Source organism: Microcaecilia unicolor, chromosome 4, assembly GCF_901765095.1.
Source record: "Microcaecilia unicolor chromosome 4, aMicUni1.1, whole genome shotgun sequence".
NCBI classification, from domain to species: domain Eukaryota; kingdom Metazoa; phylum Chordata; class Amphibia; order Gymnophiona; family Siphonopidae; genus Microcaecilia; species Microcaecilia unicolor.
The window spans coordinates 37,237,298-37,263,586 of record NC_044034.1 but is presented as its reverse complement, the minus strand read 5'-3'; the positions used below and the strand labels follow the sequence as shown (position 1 = coordinate 37,263,586).

At 41.9% G+C, this 26,289-nt stretch overlaps 1 protein-coding gene and 1 long non-coding RNA gene across 2 annotated transcripts in view; one reads left to right on the top strand and one right to left on the bottom strand.

Moving 5' to 3' along the window:
• ME3 (malic enzyme 3) overlaps nucleotides 1-26,289 on the top strand; it is a 202,653-nt gene that overhangs the window by 126,194 nt on the left and 50,170 nt on the right. The window contains exon 8 of the mRNA XM_030200152.1: nucleotides 17,528-17,637. Within this exon, the coding sequence (XP_030056012.1) occupies nucleotides 17,528-17,637 (110 nt within the window). The remainder of the gene's footprint in view (nucleotides 1-17,527; nucleotides 17,638-26,289) is intronic.
• On the bottom strand, nucleotides 689-15,114 carry LOC115468436. The gene is made up of 3 exons (XR_003941868.1): nucleotides 15,025-15,114; nucleotides 11,192-11,194; nucleotides 689-709 (listed from the first exon to the last, which is right to left on the bottom strand). It is a non-coding gene; the product is annotated as an uncharacterized LOC115468436 (long non-coding RNA).

The window sequence follows — 26,289 nt, the reverse complement described above, 5'->3', positions numbered from 1 at the left end:
AGCGCCCAAATCCACACCACAGCTTTTTAAAAGCCGCCCAATTTCCCGCAGCCCACAGCTGGCAAAACTTGCCCGCAACCGGTCTTGGAAAGCCACCCAATTGGGCGGGAAACCCGCAGACCTGGCAACTTTGACGTGTGTGTGTGTGTGTGTGTGTGAGTGAGAGAGTGGTATATTTTTAATTATATCTTTGAAATCAAAGTTAAAGCCAAAGTAATGAAGGTAAGTTGTAAAGCGCTGCATACGACTGGTAGCGCTGTAGAAGTGTTTTATAGTAGTAGTAGTAGAATGTTTGTACGTTTGGGAAGCTTGCCAGGTGCCCTTGGCCTGGATTGGCCGCTGTCGTGGACAGGATGCTGGGCTCGATGGACCCTTGGTCTTTTCCCAGTGTGGCATTACTTATGTACTATAGAGTTGATGGTGATTTATAGACCACCAGGAAGATGGGAATTAATTATGGAGGATTTACAGGTGATTACTCAATTTAGGCTATTTTATCAAGTATTGATTTGTAGGAGATTTCAGTTTACAATTGGATGATTTATCCTGTTTTGATACTGTGTCCTTTTTAGAGTTTCTGAATGGTCTTAAGCCGAAAATGAGGAATGGGAGAAGTTAACATGTAGGTGGACATCAATTGGATGTAATTGTTTCCTCTGATAATGACATAGAAGGGGTTCTGGTGGGCTCTTGTGAATCTTTTATAATACTATGGTCATTTAATTTTATAAGTAGTGGAAGGGGTAAAAGGGAAACGCCTAAATAGAAACATCTAGGGGGAAGATTATACTTGAAGAAATATGGAAAGAGGTTACATTACATTTGGGTGATTTTGCAACCAGACCACATGTCTGGCAGCCTCTGTGCTGACTTAGAGGCATGAAGTCCCCTAATAAGAGAAAATAATCCTGTAGTTAGGACCTGACCACTGGGGGATGCAGTATCCTCTTGCGCAGAGGATGTGTCTCCAGGAGCTTCTATCCAGGAGGAAAGGGTGAGGACAGCTATTGTAGCTGGTGGACGTGAGGATCACCTGGTGCGCTGCGTACGCTTTGTAGCGCTATAGAAATGCTAAATAGTAGTAGTAGTAGTAGTCGCATGCCTACCTGATGTGAAGGTGGCAGACCTCATGCTTCACTTAGATAAGATTTTAGACCATGCTGGGGAGGAGCCCGCTGTCTTGGTACATGTCTGTACCTATGACATAGGAAAATATGGGAAGGAGGTTCTGGAAGCCAAATTTAGGCTCTTAGGTAGAAAGCTGAAGTCTAGATCCTCCAGGGTAGCATTTTCGGAAATGCTCCCCATTCCACACACAGGACCCAAGAGGTAGACAGAGCTCTGAAGTCTCAGTGCATGGTTGAGACAGCGGTGCAGGGATGAGGGATTTAGATTTGTTAGGAACTAGTACAGGGTTGTAGGAGCAGAGTTATATCGGAAGAAGAGAACAGACAGAATAAGAATGAATCACCAGAAAGATTAAGGAGAGAACAAAATAGAAAGAGAATCCAAAGTGGTTCTGAAGACAGCCTCTTTACCTCTCCTCCTACTAGCCCTTTCCCCATTCAAGGCCCTTCAATGGCTTTTTTAGATAAACTATGGGCCAGAGACCCATTAAGATTAGGGTGGAAGGACTCCATAACAAGCCAGATAATCCGAGGTTTCCTTACAGTTTCAGAGGGAGAGGCAGAGAGGCTTCCACTCACGAGCAAAGTGGTTTATAATATTTCTATTTTTAATCTTCAAGTATAGATTTATCCACACTTGGCGAAACAGTACTAAAGAAAGGTTTATCATTGATGCCTACTACCTCATACTCGTATTGATCTATTTAAATTTAATAGGAAGCTACAAATAAGGCATTTCTTTTCCAAAATGGATACAGCTGCAAAAGATGCATCACTTCAGATGTCAGAAATGACTCAAAATGGATACCACCAGGTCCACCTGACACCTTGATCACTACATTTAATGAAGTTGTCCTAAAAGATATTGAAGAATTAGAATTAAGTAGCCTTAAATGACCTTTCTATAACCTTTAATCAAGCATTCCACACTTTCTTTAAAAATCCAGATATCATAATCAAACCTGCAGACAAGGGTGGGGGTATTGTGATTTTAGATTGACAGAAATATATCATGGAGGTTTTCAGATGGCAATCTTCAAATCTAAGCTAAAAGCCCACCTTTTTGATGCTGCTTTTAACTCCTAACCCTTATTCACTTTGTTCAGAACCCTTATTTTATCACCCTCACTTTAATATTCCCTTACCTCTTGTTTGTTTGTTTGTTTGTTTGTTCTGTCTGTCCTAATTAGATTGTAAGCTCTGTCGTGCAGGGACTGTCTCTTCATGTTCAAGTGTACAGCGCTGCGTACGTCTAGTAGCGCTTTAGAAATGATAAGTAGTAGTAGTAGATAAAGAATTTTATGTACCCTTAGATGGGGATCCTACTGAGCATATGAAAAAAAAGTTATCTGGTTATTCTCACTATATACATGCTACCAATGATTCATAATTTTTTAACTGACCCTCAAGGCAGACCAGTCTTTTTCTCCCAGGCATTCTTTCCCTTAAGGCCACCCCCCCCTCCCTCATGGAAAACCAGCTGCAGGCACCCACTTCCCTGTATCAGGGGTCTCATCCACCAAGTGCTACAAAGTCCTCCTTTATCCCAAGATTTCCCCCTCAGTACTTGATTCTTAGTGGAGGTGGGCTACAAAAGACCATCACCTATATAATAATTTGTCAATCTGCGTCCCTGGATGGCTGGCTGGCTGGGTTCATAACCATATGCAAATGAGGTATACGTAATCGGCTTGCTTCCAGCCTTCCCTTCCCTCTCAGTGTCCCACCCTCGTGGAAATATGAAATTACATCAGAGGAGGGTGGGACACTGAGAGAAAAGGGAAGGCTGGAGGCGAGCCAAGCCTGCTGCTTTCAATGACGCCACTGCGACTTCAGGTAAAATAAAAGTTTTAAAGGAAGGGTGGCAGGAAGGAAAGGAGTGCTGTTGTGGGAGAAGAGGGCGGGCAGGTGAGGGCTGGGGTTGAACTGGAACTCGGGTGCTTATAAGGGGGGCAGGTGGGGGCTGGGGAGAATCACTGGACGTGGATGGGATGAGAAGGGAGGGGAGAATCGCTGGACATGGATGAGATGGGAGGGGAGGGCGGGGCAGGGCAGAATCGCTGGACATGGAGGGGAAGGCAGGGGAGAGATGAGAAATCGCTTAGACGAGAGCCTTCCTAGGGCCCATTTCATTTTTGAAGAAACAGGCTGTTTTTGCTTGTGTTTTCATAAAACCAAACTCTTATCAACTCCTGGCCGTGCCCACTAGGGCTGGCCCCTTCCATGTCCACTCACCAGACTGGCAGTCCTAGCCCCTGTTGTCTTAGTGACCAACAGAAAATCTTCCTGCCTCTAGCCCCACGCCATAGGGCTTTTTCGGGGGAGAGGGGTCACACTAGTACCCACAAGCAGTGAGCCATGAATGGATCATGGGGCCACCACAAGTGTGATAATTTTAGTGGCAGGTCCTAAGTGGGGTGAGGCTGCCGGTGCCACTCCTGGCCATCTCAAGACAATGGAGGGTTAAGTAGCTTGCCTAAGGCCACAAGGAACCACCATGCGATTTGAACTTAGGCCCTCTGGCTCCCGGCTCCACTGCTCTAAGCATTAGGCTACTCCTCTGCCCAGCCTGTTTATATACAGTAAATAAAAGAAATAAGGATTCCAAGTGTCAAGGACATATGAAAATTGTGAGTAATGGGTCACAGGAAGCTCTATCTATGGCAGCTTCACAACTCAGTCAGAATAAGGTGGCATCAAAAGTCAGTGTATAGATAGCGTTTTTGATCCAAAGAAGAAACTCCCCTCATCTTGGTTTTGAGCCTGTTGGTAACTTTTTTGTTTGCTTCAGGTACAGTCTGTGAACATTCCCACCCCTGTACTGTGAAAGCTTGAAGTCTTTATTTCATGATTTTGTTTCCATCCAAACACAAGTCTCCTTTCCTTTTCTGCAGCAATTATATCACAGCCAGAATATTTTGTTTTGTAAATTCAAGCTTCCTGGCTGTACTATTCCCATGGCCTCACATGATGATACCTTTTTTATTGGACATAACTTAATACATTTCTTGATTAGCTTTCGAAGGTTGCCCTTCTTCTTCAGTTGGAAAGATTCGTCAGATTGGCCTCACATAAACTCAACAGTGAAGGCTTGTTATTCTTGCTTCACACATTTAGGCTTGTGCTACCAGGTGGTTTGCAAGCTGGCTGTTGCAGCTTCCCAACTGGGCATGCTTGGTCCTGCTCTCATTTTTCTAACTTTATTAATGTAACTTTTCTAACAACAAGTAACACAAAATGATCCTTTACAAAGGCTCCATTGATGAATTGTAGCACAGTTATCCAATTTATCAGTCCAGTATAATCAAGAGCCTGTGCTGGCTTTTGCCAACATTTTCCTGCTTCTCGAGGTTCCCCCAGGGCTGTTTTTCTTGTGTCTTTTGTGCAGAACTTGCACAACCGGTCATAGGCAGATATTAGAATGAAATTGCTTGAAGGATGCAGTAGCTATTTGGTGAGGAGTTTGGGGGAAGGGTGCAGACACAGTGATCTTATTATGTTCCAAGACATATGAAGAGAGACTTGCTGACCTGAACATGTATACCCTGGAGGAAAGGAGGAACAGGGGTGTTATGATACAGACGTTCAAATATTTGAAAGGTATTAATCCGCAAACGAACCTTTTCCGGAGATGGGAAGGCGGTAGAACGAGAGGACATGAAATGAGGTTGAAGGGGGGCAGCCTCAGGAAAGATGTCAGGAAGTATTTTTTCACAGAGAGGGTGGTGGATGCTTGGAATGCCCTCCCGCGGGAGGTGGTGAAGATGAAAACAGTAACAGAATTCAAACATGCGTGGGATATGCATAAAGGAATCCTGTTCAGAAGGAATGGATCCTCAGAAGCTTAGCCGAAATTGGGTGGCGGAGCAGGTGGGGGGAAGAGGGGTTGGTGGTTGGGAGGCGAGGTAGTGGAGGGCAGACTTATACGGTCTGTGCCAGAGCCGGTGATGGGAGGCGGGACTGGTGGTTGGGAGGCGGGAAGTACTGCTGGGCAGACTTGTACGGTCTGTGCCCTGAATAAGGCAGGTACAAATCAAGGTAAGGTATACACATATGAGTTTGTCTTGTTGGGCAGACTGGATGGACCGTGCAGGTCTTTTTCTGCCGTCATCTACTATGTTACTATGTTATGCAAGTTTTCCTATAGAAAACTAGGATAAAATGAATAAATCAAATGTTTATGAGCTCTAGTATGTAAAATAATTGCTAAATGCCACACAGTGAGTCATGAAGATAGAATATGAACCCAGGTCCAAAGGTCTCATAACTAAATTTTCTTGAAAAAGAAGAAGAGGTGAGGAATAGAGCACTTAATTGCATACTTCTGCGCTTTTTTTTTCAGCACTGAGCAAATCAAGCAAAATAGATGTATTTTTGTTGAGTCTTGTAATATTCTGCTTAATAGTTGTACCCAGTTAAAACAAAGTCCTTTATAGGAAGATCCACCCATTCCAGCCTCTAGTCTCACCAGGGATCTTGTTTCTTCCTCATGTAACTAAGTGTTTGGGGGTGGAAAGGGGATACTTACTTCCTGCCCGTGATGATTAGAACTGTGTCAAGGTTGACAAGAAAAAGCATTATAACTGGATTCACTTGAAATATAATGAAAGCAGCCTCACAATTGGGAGTCTCCCAACTCTGTGGCTATACTGCCTGCTTTCCTGTGTGACCCATCCTGAAGCTGCAAGCAATGAAATTAAACACATGTGACATACATTAGAAAGATGTTCTGTGTCACCACAGTGTTTAGGAAAATAAATAGCTTATTAGAGGCACTTAAGTAAACCGTTATAACTGCTGTCTTATTTGGGGATGTATTCCATTCCTTCTTAAGCAAAATGAAAAAAAAAATTGTCACTGCAGTTGATACTCTCCAAGTGAACAGAGCTATCATTGTTAAATAAATAACACACAAAGAAAAACATAGATAAATCATCTTGAATTTCAAACGCGCCTCTAGTTCAGGTTTATATTGCTGCTACTACTACTACTATTTAGCATTTCTATAGCATCAAATCTAGTGAACACTGATTAAGAATACTACTTTCAAGTTACATATAGAAGCTACAGTGTGTATTGACGATTGATTGACCTATTTAATAAATGAGATCTAATGTTTTTGGTTTGGGGTTGTTGTTGTTTTTTGTTTGTTTGTTTGTTTGGAACAGTGAGCTTTTCTCCAGTTTTGGTTGGAGGTTTTTCTCACTGGGTTTCCCCTTGGTGATCAGATTAGAAACCAGTGATGATATCGGACTGTAATTGAGACAGTAGTCAGGTTTGAAGAGATGGCCCTTGAGTTCTGAGATTTCTTGTTGTTATATTTGATTGAAGTCTTAATTGGTGCTTTATACACTTTAGTGTAATTGCAAACTTGATTTGTTTGTGTAGTTTTTGGATTAGTTTGCTGCCTCTAGTAGTGTGATTTATTAGTGATTGTTTTTGGCCAGGGGCCATAGACTGTGGCTCCGTTTGGGCACTGTAACATAGACCTCGAGTATGTTGATCAATGCCTGTGGCTTCCCACAAGTCAGGGGCTGTAAATGCTGCCTCGGCATCATCTGTGAAACAAGCAGATCAGAGAGAAACAGCAACACAATGAATAGTGAAGTAATGGAAGTCTATAGGGCCACAGATGGAGCAACGAGGTGGAGCCACATTCCAGAGGAAGCAATTTTATTCAAAGACCTGATATGGCCTGTGTTTCAGCAAATGCCTGCATCAGAGGTCTATCAGAAAAAGATCACAGCTCTGTTTATCTTCTTGTGGACAGACTTCACTCCTCAACAACAAATGTAGATGCAGAATTAACTCTTTCTGTATTGCACAACAAAGCTTCTAAAGCGAGCAGCCTCTGATCTTTAAAGCATACCATAGCACTTGATCCAACATTTATAACCTGCCTTTTCAATGAGTAAGAAGGATAAAGGTAGCTTACAAAATCATATAAAACTACATTCACAGTAAAACAAAACCAAAAAGGTCAACCCCCCCCCCCCCATCTCCAGTCATCCTTCCTATCACTCCTCCTCCCCAAAAAACAAGTTTTCAAATAATATCTAAGACTATAATAATCCAGACTTTTCCACAAAGTCAGGGGAAGAGCATTCCATCAGCTATATGTAATCCCCGAAAAAGACTGCTCCATGATCTGTTTTGAATGGAAGCTTCTAGGTAAGGGAAGCTCAAGTAATGATGCTTCTTTCGGCAGATTGCAGTGCTTGACAAGTTTCCCTACTTGGGATTGTGTTACTGAGATATTGAGCACCACCATAAATTGACCTGTGAGCCAAGGACAATATTTTAAACTGTATCCAGTCCCATTGCAAAAGCCAATGTTAAGATATTAATAATGGGGATGTACTTACATACATCTTGGGGTTGAATGCAAGGTAACAAGTCCAACAAAAGCAAGGTTAACCTACAAAAAAATTATGAGTCAGGTTGCTTGGACAGTCTTAATAGCATTGTAGAGCTTTGCCAGATACTTACATTTTCATCCCTTTTGCACAAAAATGCATAATGCTATTTCCTTGAGTTTCTGATACTGCAGTTTTTCCTAAGGAATTTTTTCCCTTCTGCATGCCAGAGGGAGATTACATTTTTCTGCCTGTTATAAACATAGCCAAGCAATCTGACTTGTATAAAGTTTGCACGTTTTTGAAACTGGCCTCTATGGTGTTTAATGATTTCATGAGAGGCTTGATGGCAATACTTACTGCTATAGCTGAATAATATATTTCAGTACATTGTACCAAGATGCATTCCATGCGCTTGCTATAAGGAACTACTTGTTTTTCTGCTAGTGCAAAGTTTTTAGTTGGCACGCAATTAAGTGGACCGTTCTGTACTTTGAGATTATTTCCGGTCATTGACAGTGCTGTCCATTAATGGATGAAAGTCTTCTTGCCCAGGATTGTTTCTCTGTAATCTAAGCTGTATTTATTGGAGGGAAAGGTTCTGGTCAAAGCTTTTTCGGAGGTTTTTCATGTTTATTACAACCAGCCTATGTTCGGTATTTCTGGAATTTATGTATCATGTTTCCAGCCAAACTGCCAAAATCTAGGATGTGAAATTTTTTTTTAAATATACTCTGTGACCTACAAGTAGTTAGCCCCTTCAGTTTGTAACTCATATAGCTTAAGGCTTTTGGGAAAGAATTTAGAATAATTGCACAAACACTTCAGTTCAAGCCATTTTTAGGTCTGTCTACAAGGATTCACATTTATAGTAATTGTTTTGTGTGTGCTTATCAGTATCTGTAGTTCTCCGAGGACAAACAGGCCGTTGTATTCTCACAGATGGGTTATGTCATCCGACCGAGCCCTGTGTGGATGCTGACTAGCAAGATTATTGGAGAACTTTCTAGCAGCAACCTGCTGTGTATGCGCTAGTGCCTTCCTACCTGATGAACTAGTAACCTCAGTCTCGCGCTTTGTGTTCTCACAGTGCATGTATTTCTCTCTCTTTCGCAGTGGCATCCCATGCAGGTGTTTTTGTATCTTATTGGCTGTTATTTGTTCTTCTTTTTGTTTTCTAATTCCTCTTTATTTTAACTATTTTTTTGTTGGCTCTTCCAGTTTCCTTTATTTTTCGCGAGCTGCTAGGCCCGTTTAGGCTGGAGCACAGACCCCAATTTTAAAGCGGTTCCTTTTTCAACTCACAATTGAGGAGTTTAATTTGACTGCAATTCTTTTCTGGATGTCCCAGAGGACCCCCCCCCCCCCCCAGTGGCTGCAGAGCTTTGTGTTAGCCAGTAAGTAGCTGGAGTGTAGAAAATATCTGGTCAGGGGCATGTACAACTTTTTTGATATAGCGTCCAGACTTTCAACCATGGGGGTAGGGATGCGCAGTCACTCATAGCTGTGTGCCTCTGACCTAGAACAGCAGTTCAGGAGAGGTTGGCGGGCGTTCCCTGCCGAGGTGGCAACCTGGTTGGAGATAAACCCTGTCTTGGCAACCTCCAGCTACTGCCTCCTTTTCTAGGAGGTTTTTGAGTTGGCCTAGGCAGCGACCCTACTACCCTCAGAGGTGTAGGTTTCCACCATCTTCTGCTCTGCTCAGAACCCCCAGGCTCAGCATTCTCAGCCTCGCCAGTCCTACCCTCAAAAGCCCCAGCCGGCTTCCCGTTCATAGCAAGAGATGAGTTTTTGATTGGCTTCAGGAGAGCATAGCCACACTCAAAGTAACCATCTCAGATGGCTTACCAGTGGGAAGGAAGCTGAATATTTATCAACAACACAGGTGGCCCCTTGTAACCTCCAACCAGTGAGTTCTTCAAATAGTCCATCTCTGCTATGCCCTGCATTGACATCAGAGACCACCAAATTGCTCACGAGAGTTTCATACATCAGCTCTCAGCACAGGCAGGTACTTGTAGAGGAAATCTCCACCCTTCTATGGGCAACAGGGCAAGAAGGGAAGGGATTCTAGTCCAGGCACTTCCTTGTGCCCAAAAAAATGGGGGGATTTTGTTCCATCCTAGACCGAAGAAAAATTCAGGATGATTTTCCTGGGCACCCTTCCTCCCATGATTTAGGAAAAGGATTGGCTTTGCTCTTTGTGCTTGAAGGATGCATTACCCATATTTCGATACTTCCTAGTCACAGGCAGTATCTCTGATTTCAGATAGGGAAATTCTACTACCAGTACCGGGTTCTGCATTTGGCTCATGTCGGCTCTAAGGGTATTCATAAAGTGTCTAGTGGTAGTAGCAGTGCATTTACGCAGACTTGAAGTATATGTATTTTCCTATCTGAGATGATTGGCTGCTCAAGAACACATCGGAGGAGGGGCGACAGAGTCAATGCACCCAACTATTCAGGTGTTGGAGCTACTAGGGTTTGTCATAAACTACCCCAAGTCCCCCCTTCTTCCAGTCCAGCAATTGGAGTACATAGGAGCCCTGCTCAATACATTGCAAATGTGGGCTTTTCTCCTACAAGCGAGAGCAGACACCTTGACAGCACTAGCCTTGCAGGTTCGAAGTAGCAATGGGTCACAGCTCAGCAAATGTTGGGATTTATGGGCCATGGCCTCAAACATGTATGTCACTCCCATGGCACAGCTTCATTTGAAAGCAGCCCAGTGGACCCTAGCTTCCCAGAGGTCTCAGGCGGCTGGGAGTCTAGTAAATGCAATCCAAGTTCCACCAGAGTTAATTCATGCCCATCTCTGGTGGACAGTTTGATCAAATTTGATTGTGGGACTACCATTCCAAATTCTGCCTCCTCAGAAGGTGTTAACAACGGATTTATCCAACTTAGGATGGGGAGCTCATATAGATGGGCTTCACAACCAGTGAACTTAGTCTGCCTAGGAAATCAACCTCTTCAGGCTCGGGAACATTTGGAATGCTCTAAACGCTTTCAGAGATCAGCTACAGAACCAAATTATTCTCATTCAAATGGACAACAGGGTTGCAATGTTTTTTGTAAAGAAGCATGGGGGTATGGGTTCCTACCTCTTGTGTCAGGAAGCAGTGGAAGTTTTGGCAGTGGGCCCTCCTTCACGTAATGGTACATTGAGCCACAAGCCCACCAGGAAAGGACAACTGCCTGGGAAAAGACTGAGGAGGATTTTGCAACTGCATGAGTGGTCTCTGAACATGGGCATGGCCCGTAAGATCTTCTGAGCTTGGGGCACCCCCTCAGGAGATCTTTTTGCCACTCATCTCAACAACAAAGTTCCCCAGTTCTGTTACAGGCTCAGACCACACAATTTAAACTTCAGTCTTTCCAAATCTATGCAGCAAAATGGCTCCACGTTTAAAAAATGCTCCACTAGGAGCATCAGTTCTTCAATTTTAGCAAAGGTGTGCTATGTCATCAAACAGGCCAAAACTTGAATTCTGCTACCGGGTTAAATTCTTCACAGAAAGTTGGTGCCAGCTGCACTCTTTGACGAAATCTTGACAAAACGTTCACAATCACTGTAGTAAATATGATGTTAAACTGTGCTCCAAATGCTTGTCAAATTACCACTATAGTCTCTTAACTCACCCCCCACACTACCAAGTTTGGATGGAGGAGCCTTCCTCCTCAAAGATGTCTGCCTTGTTTTTATACTTTCTGAATAGTTGAACTTCTCTTGTTAGCCAGGCAGCCTTTTTTCTTCTCGCACCTTTGGGCCGTAGAAAGAAATGCAGTTTCCAGCCTCAAGATGGCTAAGAATGGAAAGGAAGCTGTATTCCTTTCTTTGTCAGTTAGATATATTTTCAGCAAGGGTTGAAAACCAGTGATAGTATGCTCTGTAATGAGTGACACAGGTATATACTACAGGGCCTGTTTATTATTAACCTTCGCCTGCTTCAGATGTAAGTCTGGGTGTCAGTCTTTAATTTGATTAGATTTTTCAGATTGCTGGAATTGCTGTAGAAATTCTTAGGAAAGAACTCACCTGATATTTAGATTAGAAGAATACATGCCTTGATGAGAAAAACACAGGACAGTGGGATTTTCAGCATCCTCCTGGCTGGTGGAACCATTAACAACAGTCACTGTGATACTTAATAATTTGGATATATGAGGAGGAAGCTTTAGAAAAATCACTGCTCTGTTTGGCAAATTCAGCTTATAACATGTGGTGTTGATATGAGAATGAAAAACAGGTCATTCGTATAAAATGAAAAGAAATAAGGAGCAAACTTCATGCAGAATAATCTCAGAAACAAGTGGGGAAAGCATGCAGATCATGGCTCATGGAATTGTTTCCAGGCCTTCTACTTATGTGTGTGTGTGTTGGGGCAGTTTGCAGGAGAGAGAGTATTCATGGGTGGGGACAGTTTGCAGAGTGGTGAGGAAGTTGCTCAGGAGGGGGTAGTTTTGGGGTTTGGTGGTTTGGGGTAGATTGGAGAACAGGGAGAAGCAATTTGAAAGGAGCAATCCCTTAACAGCCTATGATTTTTTTTTTACTTTATTTATTAATTTTAAACAGTACAATATTTGTAGAAACATACATCTGCATATATTATTGAAATAAGAAAGAGAGAAAAGAAAATAATAAATAAATGTGACAGTGGGCTGGTAAAAATAAAGTAGAACAGCATATACAAACATACTTTTAGGAAGTTAATTCCCTTTTTACAGGATTACACTATCTAGCAGTGACCATGCTTTATAAAAAGATGAGACATGACCAAACCTTGTGGCAGCTATTTCCTCATATCGCCTGTATGAACACAGCAGGTTCCACCATTCATGAAACGAAGCAAGCTGATTATTTTTCCAATGCAGCGCAATCAGATGGAGGGCAAGAGAAATCATTAAGTTAAACCATTTAAAATGTTTTTGAGGAATTGGCAGGCCAGGAGTTGATTTAATGTATGTAAATTGCTATGCTGCAGAAATGCATTGGGACTTTTTGGGGAGGGGGAGGGGGAAAGGGGTTCTTATTTCTCTGAAACCCATGGTCTGATTTTTTTTCCCCATTTTCAAACTAAATGTGTCCCTTTGCTATTTTTCCTCACATGCCAAGTTTCATCCCATGCCAGTAAATTTTGTCCCAGACAGATGGACCAACATTCTCGTCCCCTTTTGTTTAGTTCTTTACAACTTCTGTTGGATTAGAAAGAATAACGGTGAAACCATTGTGAAGATCAATGTTTTTTTCATGTTCATTTACAGTCTGATCTTTCTATGTTTTTGTATTTGACCCAGCATGCTTCTGCATAGAGACATGCTCTTGAGCTACAGCAGATGGACGTAGGAGTATGTGGGAATATTGTGTTATTAATCAAACAACTGCCAACGCAGTAAACATTCCATACACACGTAACTACGAAAAACAGTTTTCTGCGGACATGTTGCACTGTTAAATGGCTTTAAGGGAAATGATCCTGTAATATGAAGAACAGCCTAAAGAGTTCAGTGTGTGGAGGCTGCTGTGAAGACTTTGGCAAAGAGGTTTTAACTTTATCCTGGTAATATATCCTGCGTTTTAAACTACTTCCCTTAGTCTTTTTTTTTCACATTGGAGAATGATCTAATGAGTAAGAAGATGTGGTTTAGTGGTTAGAGCTGTGGATTAATAGTCTGCAGTTCATGATTTATTTTCTCTGCTTTGCCATTAACTGTTTAGTAGATCTTGTAGGATTTACTTTATCTTCTTATAGCTCCTTTTATACAACCACATTTCAGCAGTGTTTTTCATTGCCAAGCTTTAGAAATTGACATGGGGTTATGTTATAAGCAATTTATGAATAACATAGTAACATAGTAGATGATGGCAGAAAAAGTCCTGCACGGTCCATCCAGTCTGCCCCAGAAGATAAATTCATATGTACTACTTTTTTATTTGTACTGTCCTCTTCAGGGCACAGACCGTATAAGTCTGCCCAGCACTAGCCCCGCCTCCCAGCTACCAGTCCCGCCTCCCACCACCAGCTCTGGCACAGACCGTATAAGTCTGCTCAGCACTAGCCCCGCCTCCCAACTACCAGTCCCGCCTCCCACCACCAGCTCTGGCACAGACCGTATAAGTCTGCTCAGCACTAGCCCCGCCTCCCAACCACCAGCTCTGAATGTTCATATAAGAAGGCTCTTGTATATTTGCTCGAGTATATACACACATACAGGTATGCACTAGTATCACAACATGCGGATCTTTGTGTTATATATGTATAGATGTGGGATTTGAACCCAGAACCTTGGTGTTACAAACCCGGCACCCAGGGAAGGAGGAGTGGCCTAATGGCTAGTGCAGTGAGCTTTGATCCTGGCAACCTGGGTTCGATTCCCACTGCAGCTGCTTGTGACCTTGGGCAAGTCACTTAACCCTCCATTGCCCCAGGTGCAAAAACTTAGGTTGTGAGCCCTCTAGACACAGAGAAAGTACCTGCATATAATGTGTACAGTGCTGCTTACGTCTAGTAGCACTATAGAAATGATTATTAGTAGTAGTAGCAGTATAGATGTCCCTGACAGTGGAGCATAAGTAGAGCTGGAGTAAAATAAGACCATTTGCATCATAAAACACTTAAATATGTATCAGTTCTTACCTGTACATACCTCAAAGCAGGTGTAACTTTATGCAGGAGCTGGCCGGTAGGGTATTTCCTAAGGACACATAGGCACATTGCCTTCCTGCCTAGACTCGTTGACATAAAATTACACCTGTGGTAATTAGATTCAAAGGACTATGTTTAACATTAACACACACTAACAGCTGTTTGCACACAGCATGGCATCAGTATTGTTAGCATACTTGAACATTTTGAAAACATGGCTCAAAAGGGTAATTCTGCAAGGCAGGTAATAACATTTACATGCCAGTTAACATAAGAATGTAAGCAGTGCCATACTGGGATAGACTGAAGGTCAATCAAGCCCAATATTCTGTTTCCAACAGCATCAATCCAGGTCACAAGTTAAAAACATAAGAATAGCCATACTAGGTCAGACCAATGGTCCATCTAGCCCAGTATCCTGTTTCCAACAATGGCCAGTCCAGGTTACAAGTACCTGGCAGAAACCCAATTAGTAGCACCATTCCATGCTACCAATCCCGGGGCAAGCAATGGCTTCCCCATGTCTGTCTCAATAGCAGGCTATGAACTTTTCCTCCAGGAACTTGTCCAAACGTATATCCTCTGACAACGAGTTCCAAAGCTTTAATTATTTGTTGAGTAAAATAATATTTCCTCCTGTTTGTTTAAAAAGTATTTCCATGTCATTTCATTGAGTGTCCCCTAGTCTTAGTACTTTGTGAAAGAATAGAAAAATCAATTCACTTCTACTCATTCTACACCACTCAGGATTTTGTAGACCTCAATCATATCTCCCCTCAGCCATCTCTTTTCCAAGCTGAAGAGCCCTAACCTCATTAACCTTTCCTTATATGAGAGGAGTTCCATCTCCTTTATCATTTTGGTCGCTCTTCTTTGAACCTTTTTGAATTCCACTATATCTTTTCTGAGATACGGTGACCAGAAATTAACACAGTACTTAAGGTTAGGTCGCACCATGGAGTGATACAGTGGCATTATAGTATTCTTGGTTTTATTTGCCAATCCATTCCTAATAATTCCTAGCATCCTGTTTGCTTTTTTGGCCACCGCCACACACTGGGCAGACGTTTTCAGTGTATTGTCTACAATGACACCTAGATCTTTTTCTTGGATGCTGACTCCCAAGCTTGATACTCGCATCAGGTAACTATGATTTGGATTATTCTTTCCAATGTGCATCACTTTGCAATTGTCCGCATTACATTTCATCTGCCATTTGGATGCCCAGTTTTCCAATTACCTAAGGTCTTCCTTCAATTTGGATAGTCTGCATGTGTTTTAACAACTTTGAATAGTTTTGTGTCATTTGCAAATTTAATTACCTCACTTGTCGTTCCAATTTCCAGATAATTTTACATATGTTAAATAGCACCGGTCCCAGTACAGATCCCTGCGGCACTCCACTGTTCACCCTCCTCCATTGAGAGAAATGACCATTTAACCCTACGCTCTGTTTTCTGTTCAATAACCAAGTCATAATCCACAACAGAACATTGCCTCGTATCCCATGGCTCTTTAATTTTCTCAGGAGTCTCTCATGAGGAACTTTGTCAAAAGTTTTCTGAAAATCTAGATATACTACATGAACCAGCTGAACTTTATTCACGCCTTCAGAAAAATAAAGCAAATTGGTGAGGCAAGACTTCCCTTGGCTGAATCCATGCTGACTCTATCCCATTAAACCATGTTTATGTGTTTGATACATTTATTCTTTACATTAGTTTCCACTGTTTTTCCCAGCACTGACGTCAGGCTTACCGCTCTGTAATTTCCTTGATCATCCCTGTAACCCTTTTTAAAAATCGGCATTACATTGGCTACCCTCCAGTCTTCAGGTACTATGGATGATTTTAATGACAGGTTACAGATCACTAACAGCAGATCAGCAATTCTTTCATTATCCTAGTGTGCATGCCGTCCGGTCCAGGTGATTTACTATTCTTAAACTGATCGATTTGGCTCACTACATCTTCCTTGTTCACTGAGATTTCTTTTAGTTCCTCTGCTTCATCACTTTTGAAAACCATTTAAACGGTGATCATGGAGCCAAGAAGAAACAAGTGGTAAACCATTGTTATTTGGAGCAGTGTCCAGAGTGCAGGATATCATTGGCGTAATAGTAGGTAAAGATCCCAGAGTTTTGGACAAGTGTATCTAATGGACTTAAGAAAATATTAAAACATAATGGGGAGAGTACTGAACCTTGGTAGACTCCACAGAATAGAGCTGGGGTGGGGGGCGGACAATGTAGGCTGAAAGTCAGATCTAAATGAACTATGCTGGAGAAAATCTGCTAACCAGAACCAGACTTGGGCCAGGGATACCAAAGGATTACAGCCTAGACAATTGAAGGGGATGGTCCACAAGGTCAAATGTTTTGTCCCTGTGCAAATTTTATGCAGATGATCCCTAGTGTAATTTTATTAAAGCATTTTTACCATTGTACACAGCCCCTGTAGTGTGATTTCTAGTAAATGGAACCCTGACACAGCCTTTTTTGTTGTATCAGGGAACTTGACAGGGTTGCCCTTTGTCCCTCTTTCTTTTTATTCTGACTTTGGAGCCCTTTATGATCAAATTACATGTGAATGCTTCTATTTCTGGCATCTGTCTGGGTGATGCGGAGCAAAAAAATCCATCTTTTTGATGATGATATGCTGCTTTTTCTGAGCGACTCTGTCCGTGACTTGTGGATCTTCACTCTAAGAACTGTCAATCCAGGAGGTCTCAATGAGAACATTGAGTGGAATACTATAATTTAATTAATTGTTTATACAGCATATATATATTTACCATTTTGGTTTGGAAATCATTCTGTGGTTCACGTTCATGTTTATATGTACTATATAAAGTTTGCTGTTGCAATGACGTCACGACGAAGATATTTCCGGCTCTAACTTTGATTGAGGCGCCTATATAAGCTACTTCTACACATTATATATGGTCTCGCAGTGTCTCCAAAGGACTTAAATGAAGAGAGATCATGGCCGTAACCCTTGTCCTTGATGAAAGTGTTTGAAACCCGCAGAGTAGGGCGGTTTCTGACACTGAGAGACAATACATATTTCTAGTGGCTACAGCCCTGGTTTTTGTAGTAGTTATATGCCATCTTTCTAGCATCCAAGGTGGGTCCAACAGTTACATCATAACAGTAAAGTAACAATTTCAAAATAACTAGGTAATCACCTGAACCAGTACTGCCATAAAATTACAACACGTAATCTTCTTACCAACCCAATATTCCAGCTGTCTCCGTAAAACTTAGATGTTGGTCCTGTATTTTAGTTGTTTTTCTAAAACAATTGTATTCTTTTCAAACCTGTCCTCTATTTAAAACAACTAGGTCTTTTGAGCCTGATATAATCTCATTAGAAATGTATATATTTTTTTCTTCTAGATACGGAATGAATTGTCTTATTCAGTTTGAAGATTTTGCCAATTCCAATGCTTTTAGGCTTCTCAACAAGTATCGCAACAAGTACTGCACCTTCAACGATGACATTCAAGGTAAGAACGTGTCTTTGCCCTCCAGTTTCCTGTAGCAGAGTTTTCAAGATTCTGCAGCAATTATGTGATATATTTGATAAATCTGAATATATTTGCATGTCAAATAATATACATTTTTATTGTGTGTTAAATAGTTTCTTACTTTTCTTGCATGTTAATTTATTTGATCCTTTTTTGGGGGGAAAAGTGATCGTGATCACTGCTGGGAAAGAAGGGAGGGAGAGAATAGAGGAACAAGAAAGGATCTGGAGTCTCAGGAGAAAAATGGAGAAAGAATTTCAGGCAACAGAGATAGAGGAATAGGGGATGGACGTAGAGGAAGGGGGAAGGGAAGAAAGAGGGCATCCTTGGTCTAGGAGGAGAATCTGGTAATAGAAGAGGGAGGAGGTTAAGGCAATTATTTTGGTGGTGAGGAGAGTGGAGCCAGTGCAGCAGCAGAGCCTGGATCATTTTCTTTTGGGGGGGGGGGGGGGGCGGGTAACCACCCCCTATTTTGTCTACCTTTCCCCCGTGTCTATCACTGTTCCTCCGATCCTGGCCATGAGTGTGCTCTCAAGATGGGATTGCCACTCCTTCCTACCCTGGCATACGCTGTTGCTTCCAGCTTGGAAGAGTGATGCTTTTTCCAGTCGGGCAGCTATTTCTACTCTCCTCTCTGACCCAGACTTCTTCACCTGATGGCAGATGACAGATGCTGTCCACATCACCCCTCTCCCCTTATTCTCCCCGCTGCCAGGAGGTCCCACATAAACCTCTCCTCCGGTTCTCTCCTTCGCTGTCCCTTCTCCCTGCTTCTGTTCCCTATTCTGAGCTCTTAATCTCCTCAGTCACTCACAGTTCTCCGGCACCCTCTTCGCTCTACCTCTGGGGCCCCAACACACCCTACTGCACCTTCAGTCTTACTGGCCCCCTCACACACAACCTTTACAAACTCTTGCCCCCTTTCATATCTTTACTCCCGCTCTCTCTTCATACTTGCCTCCATGTACCCCCTGTTATCTTGCAACTCCCCCTTCTGCTCCCTATGATCTCTTCACCTTTCCATCTCAGCTTTTTATGAGGAAGAGACATTGCAGCACCTTGGTATAACCCCCTTATCTGCACACCTAGGTGGCTGCCTGGTGTAAGCCTGGGAAGCTAGGTAGAAGGGGCACACGTCAAATTTGTTGGTTGTGGGACCTGGGTTTATGCAAGTAGGCCATAGCAAGCTGCACCAGACTTTTATTCCATAAGTCACTCCACACACAACCTTTCTGTCGGAACCAAACTTTACTGTCCTTTAAATGAATTTAGGAGATGGGTTTTGGATGATAAGTGTTACACAAGCTGAAGTAATGGAAATATGTTATCAATGTTAAATGTATCTCTGCAATAATTTTCTTTGGTAATCTCATTCTCACTAAAAATTGTTGAATATAAAAACTTATTATTGCATAACAATGGAGGGGAAGAGGTATAAGATAAAAAGTGTGATGACAGCCTAGCTCCGTTTGTTTGCAAGGGGTGCATGTTAGGATTGGAGCAGAGTTCCTTATACCAGCAGATATCTGGGCATGTATTATTCCCAATAAAATATTGAAGATATGGAATAGAGGGGTGGGGCGGGGAGAAAATATGAAAAGTTGGATGACAGATTGTATCATTCAGTTTTGAAGATGTACATGTTTAGCTGATTATGTAAACGTACAATGTTGGACATGTGTTTTACATTTTGTCACCAATAAAAATGTTGAACTATAAATGAATTTAGGCACAGCAACACTTTCTTCACTGATCCAGTAGTAACTATTTACAGTTCTTTCCTCCTTAGATAAAATACAGTTCATGGTTACTTTAATTCCCTTAGATGGTTAAACCTACTCACCAGGTTGGTGAGGGTCTTTCAAAGCGCACAGTTTAGGATATCTGCTGTTCATATTGACAGATGTTAAACGTGGCCCAAGATGATGCAATTGCCACTGTCATCCTCTTGTGAAGCAAGACTAGACCAGAATGCCTCATCCTTCTACTGCCCCAGTCCAGTCCTTGGTTTCTCATGCTAATTCTGCAGTGAATCGGGAAATTCCGTGGGAAGGGCTGATTTTGGTGTTCCTTCCTGCAGCTGTGAAGTCGTGGGAAACCTGGGGTCCTGACATTTGATAGTTTGGTCATATCTTTATTTGTTTAAACCACAGGAGTTTTGAGGTAGTGGAGAAACAATTAGCTTAGTCACTGCTGTAAGAAAAAGTAGTCATCTTCTATCTTTAGTCTTTGAAATCTGTCATATTTGTTCATATTAACCTCCTGGAAAAAACCTTCACATAAGTAATAGCAATATAACCAGAAACACAAACCAGATGATGCCGTTTCTAATGGAATCCAAGTGCATGTTGTTCTGCAATGCACAAAATGGCTAGCTTCCAAGAAGTGATGTTTGTAAGTTTAAATATATATATATATATATATATATATATATATATATATATATATATATATATATATATATATATATATATAATATATATCAAGCATTCTGAACTCCTCTCAACTTAATTTTTTATACAATGTATCAGGGTAACTATTTGTACAGTCTTGGATATTGGTTTTGTTATTTGCATATTGACAAATTTTAATAAGCTGCCACGTGGATCTGGTCCTGCAGCGGCTAAGAAAGCAAATAGAATGTTAGGTATTATTAAGAAAGGAATTGAAAACAAAAATGAGGACGTTATAATGCCTTTGTATTGCTCCATGGTGTGACCGCATCTTGAATATTGTGTTCAATTCTGGTCACCCCATCTCAAAAAACATATAGTGGAATTAGAAAAGGTGCAGAGGAGGGCGACGAAAATGATAAAGGAGATGGGACGACTTCCCTATGAGGAAAGTCTGGAGTAGCTAGGGCTCTTCAGCTTGGAGAAAAGACAGCTGAGGGGAGATATGATAGAGGTCTATAAAATAATGAGTGGAGTGGAACGGGTAGATGTGAAGCGTCTGTTTACTCTTTCCAAAAATACTAGGACTAGGGATCATTCGATGAAGCTACAAAGTAGTAAATTTAAAACGAATCTGAGAAAATGTTTCTTTTTTTTTTTGTTACATTTGTACCCCGCGCTTTCCCACTCATGGCAGGCTCAATGCGGCTTACATGGGGCAATGGAGGGTTAAGTGACTTGCCCAGAGTCACAAGGAGCTGCCTGTGCCTGAAGTGGGAATCGAACTCAGTTCCTCAGTTCCCCAGGACCAAAGTCCACCACCCTAACCACTAGGCCACTCCTCCACTCCAACGTGTAATTAAACTCTGGAATTCATTGCCAGAGAATGTGGTAAAGCCGGTTAGCTTAGCGGAGTTTAAAAAAGGTTTAGATGTCTTCCTAAAGGAAAAGTCCATAGACCATTATTAAAATGGACTTGGGGAAACTCAACTGCTTATAAGCAGCATAAAATGTTTTCTACTTTTTGGGATCTTATCAGGTATTTGTGACCTGGGTTGGCCACTGTTGGAAACAGGATGCTGGGCTTGATGGACCTTTTGGTCTGTCCCAGTATGGCAATACTTATGTACTAATTGTGGTACGGGGGATCCAGATTGATGTGCTCACACCAAGGAGAATGTGAACCCAGCTGTAGTGGCAGGCGTCCCTAATAGCCAGTGAGAGCAATGAAGATGTACCTGACGAGGTATCCTTCCAGCCTTTGGGAGAAGCAAGGTTTCTCAGAGCTGCGTAGTCATGCTGTCTGAGAAAGCGCAGAAAGATGGAGGAATAAACTGGGGGGGGGGGGGGGGGGAGAGGCAAAATCTCAGTTACACAGCATCTCCAGGAACAGCCAGTCCATGCTCTTCAGTACCCTAATTTGCAGTCTTGTGTGTCAAATTTATCTCATTTTAGGAAAAACCTGTTTTGCTATTTCAGCCTTTATTCATCCTCACAAGTTTTAAGATCTGCTTAACAAAATTTGCTGGTGGTTGACTGTTGACTTGGATGCTATTTTCCAATCAATATTTAGGGCCCTGTTTACTAAGCCGCGCATGCTAAAAACGCTAGCGCTCCTTAGTAAACAGGGCCCTTAGTGTGAGTGCACCTCCCCTCTGGAATATCCTTCCCTCATATCTCTGATTAAAACACTCATATGTCAAATTTAAGGCTGGTAAAAAAAAAAAAAAAAACCTCTTTATTCCATTTTTTTGGTTCTTAAACTGAGATTTTTTTGTTGGAGGGGTGCTGGTACGGGGTCAGGAGTTAGGGATAAAGAACATGTTGTGTTGTCTTGTCTTTTCTTTTCACTTTACTTTTGAATGATTATAATCACCTTTTCACCTTTCTTTTTATTATGCATTTAAATGTGATTTGATTGTAACATAGTAAATGACGGCAGATAAAGACCTGTACGGTCCATCCAGTCTGCCCAACAAGATAAAAACTCATTTACATGGTATGTGATACTTTATATGTATACCCGAGTTTGATTTGTCCTTGCCTTTCTCAGGGCACAGACCATAAAAGATCTGCCCAGTGGGCATAGACCGTATAAGTCTGCCCAGCTCCCGTTTTGTTTCCCAGTTTCTGGCTTCGCCACCCAGTCTCCACTGAGATTCCACGGAACCATTCCTTCTAAACAGGCAGAATAAGAAGGGGATGTTTGGGGCAGACAAAAGGAGTGATTGTGCCATGGGGGGGGGTGTATTTCATGGGGTTTCCTTACTGCTGAGCATGGGAAGGGAAGGGCAGTGACGCTCTGGGTGCGCCAGGTTTTTATTTATATTTTTTAGAGAAAGAGCCTGCTCTTAAACATTTACCAGCACACCACTGCTTACAGCTCCACCTCCCCCATTCAGGGTTTGGTTACATAGACAGGGAAAAACAATATCTAGTTTAGAATAACCTGCAGCAGATGGCGATGGTGTAGGAAGCGTCAACGGACACGCTTTTGAGATTGATCGAATGTCGCTGAAGCGAGCACCTTACCCCGTCCGCGTGATGGGGAAAAGACGAGGCAAAGTTCGGGAGGCTCCCCTTGCCCCGGGCGGAATGCCCCAGCTCAAACAGACGACTTTGGATCGCTTTGGAGCAGTGCCCGTTCCCATGATGGTTTCTACTCCTTCTGCTCGAGTCAGTGCTTCGTCACTGAACAGGAGTGGAGACGGGGCTTCCCTAAGCCCCGTCGAATGTGCGGCGCCCCCTCAACCCGGAAGGGAATCTCTCTTGGTGAGCCCTGACGTCTTGGACCGAAGCGGGGTACTTGAGCGTTCAGGGAGGGAGCCTACCAGAGAGAAGATCTGGAGCTGACAGCCAAAGAGCCTCGGAAGTGCCATCAACTCATGCAGTTTTATCTAAAACTGTGAGTATTCTGGAGCAAGCTGTGAAAGCCCTCCAACCGGAGGTTTTGTTGGGAGAGATAGAAAAACCAGCCGTAGTGACCTTAGAGTCACTTTGGGACTTGACATTTAACACTCGAACTGCTTTACAAACTTTAATTTTTCAAAATATAGAGACAATTAAAGCACTGTCTGAGACTGCATTGAACCAACTACAAATTAATGTTTCTCAAGCCTCTGAAGTCAAAAAACTGATTGAAAGAACTGAAAAATTGGAACTTTTTGAACAGGCTTCAATTAAGGAGAGAAACTTTACTCTTAGACGTTTGGAATATCTGGAAAATCAATCTAAAAGATTGTCTCTCCGTTTTTTGAGTTTTCCTAGATCACCTTTGATTTCTCCAGTCCAAATGCTTAAAAAATATTTAGTTGAGATACTAGGAATGCAGGAGACATCATTGCCCCCTATTACTAGAGACTTTTACCTTCAATTAGATGTTAAATCATCTGAAAATGTACCTTTACAGGGAGCAATGAACTTAACTGAATTCCTGGAAACATCTCTTGAAGTAATTACACAGAGAACTACCTTGCTTGCAACGTTTGCGTTAGAAATGGATAGAGATGCAGTACTTAAACTATCTCTAAGGCATTTAGATTCTGAGTTTCTGGGTTCAAAGATAAGAGCTTTTCCGGATCTTTCCAGGGAAACGCAGAGGAGATGTAAGAGGTTCCTAATGCTGCGGTCTAGGACAGTAGCAGTGGGGGCGGAATTTCTTCTGCGGTTTCCCTGTATTTGTAGAGTTAAATTTCAATCTAAACTATATCAATTCTTTGACCCAAAGCAGTTAGAAGAATTTCTGAGTAGCAAAGAAGAGGTTAGTGTACAAGTTTAATCCCATATGTACTACTGTATAGCAGGCTAGAGTTAACCACTTAGGAAAGACGCTTCATTAGTTATAGTTATATTTACAAATGACTGTTTAATATAAGCAGGATTATTTTATTTTCCTTATCTTGGATCATTTATTTGATGTAATATTGTGGACGATAGTAAAAGGGAACTTAGATATTAGTTGTTATTTATAAGTGAAGACATTTTCTTTTTGTGTATTAACACTCATATAATTCATTATGTTTGTTAAAAACTATAAAGATTAAAAAAAAAAGAATAACCTGCAGCACCTGGTATGTGAACAAAAAGTGTGTTATGATGGAGTAACCTTCCCCTCCCCCCATTTAAAATTATCTTTTCTCAGCAAGTCCACCTCAGTTTCCATCCTTTCCCCTCTTTAGAAATAAAACCCCAATCATGTTTGCATCAAATTTTAGTTCACTGCTGCTATATTTTTTCCTTGTGTCCCAAAAGCTTGTGATACTGTCTAGAGACCGATTGGTAGGCATCCAGTGCTCTTGTTTCATCTATGAATCTTGTAATTGGATGAGAGCACCTTTCTTCGATAACTTACAAAGGAATGAAACATTTTCCACCAGACAATAACGTTTAGGGTTTGTATTGTCCAAATTAGTCATCGTCAGTACCAGTCTAATCACAGGTCCGAACAATGGCCCAGGAAAAAAACCTCAGTTCTAAGAGAATTGTTTACAGTCCTTCACAAGGACTGAGCATGACCTTGATGATTTGCCACTGGCAGTCCTGTGGGACAGTGGTCCCATTTTTTTTTTTCAGTGCACTGGCACTTTCGCAGCTGGCTTGACCTGCAAGTAACTCTTGTATTCAGTGAACATTTTGAAAAAGACTGTTCACTGTTTGCAGGACCCATACGTGTATGACTTGGATGAAAACAGTAGTGTATTCATTACTTCCAAATATTTCACATAAAACTATCTGCTTCTATCCTTTGTTCAGGGAGGGAGAGAGAGAGAAGAATGTAAAAGTACCTCTGCAATAAGCTCTTTTCCATTGTACTTCTAAAGTTTTTCTCCCTTACCCTGATTCAGATTTTATGTTAAAAAGACAATTATCTTCAGAATGAAGGCAATTTTCAGATTCATCTCCATGAGTAAAGTAGTGACTTACCAAGCAATTAAGGTACTTAGAGGATTATCTGAGATTCTGTAAGTTACAAAAGGCTTTTATATTAAGTACATATCTTATCAAAAGACAATACACTAATGTTGCTGTCTCTCTTATATGTTTCAACATAACCAATAGTCTAGCCTAGCTTCATGACAAACACACAGTTATTTCTAATATGTTAAACTTGCTGTCCCCGCTGGCATTGCTCAGCAATAGGTTAGTACTTTGTAACTGAGATAAGCACATACATATATATATACAAATGTAAAAAATAAAATAAAATATATAGTTTTATATGTACAAACAGAAATAGAACACATAGGAGTAGATACATATTAAATATGTTTAATATAATTTGTAATAAGTTCTCATTCAAGCTTTAAATATATTCTATTTTAAGCGAGCCTTAAACATTGACAGTGCTGAAGGGTGTGTGAAAATGGTTGAGAGTGAGTGTGAATGGGTATATTAAAATGGGTGAGTGTGAGTGAGGGTGTGCTACTGAAGAGTTGTATTTGTTGAGGGGTGGTGAGAGAATGAGTGAGTATGAATGAGGGTGTGGTACTGAGGGGGGTGGGGATGTACTACTGAGGGGGGTGTGAAAATGAATGTGAGTGAGGGTGTGCTACTAAGGGGATGTGAGAATGGGTGAGTGGGGGCGTACTGATGGGTGAGTGTGAGAATGAATGAGTATGAATGGGGGTGTACTGGTGAAGAGGGTTTGAGCAGGGGGTTTCTGCTGAGATGTGTGTGAGAATGGGTGAGTGGGGGTCAGGGGGTGCTATTCTGTGGTGTGTGTGTGGGGGGGTGTACTAGTAAGGGGTGAGTGTGCGTGGAGGTGTGCTACTCTGGGGTGTGGGAAAACAGGTGAGTCAGTGGGGGTGTGGTACTGAGAGATGAGTGGGGGGGTGCTATTCTGGGATGTGTGATTGGGGTTGTTTTGCTGAGGGGTGTGTGAGAACAGGTGAGTGTGAGTGGGGTGTTTTGCTGAGTTCTGTATTAAGAATGGGTGAGGGTGAGTGGGGTTGTGTTAGAATGACTCAGTGTGACTGGGGGTGTTTTTCTGAGGGGGGTGTGCTCATAATCCGGTCTTTTTGCACAGTTTTTGCATTTATAGAATGAATTGGAAGGCTTTTGTCAGTCAATGAGGTTATTACCCGTAATAAATCTAGTAGTTTAAAGTGCATTTTGGACTGGGTTCCGAGACATTTTCCTCCCATGATAGAACAGAAGAAAAGAGCAGACCTTATTGGAGAAAAAACGTCTTTAATGGGTTGTTTCAAAGCTCCCAGGACTTAGTAACGAGTGCCCAACA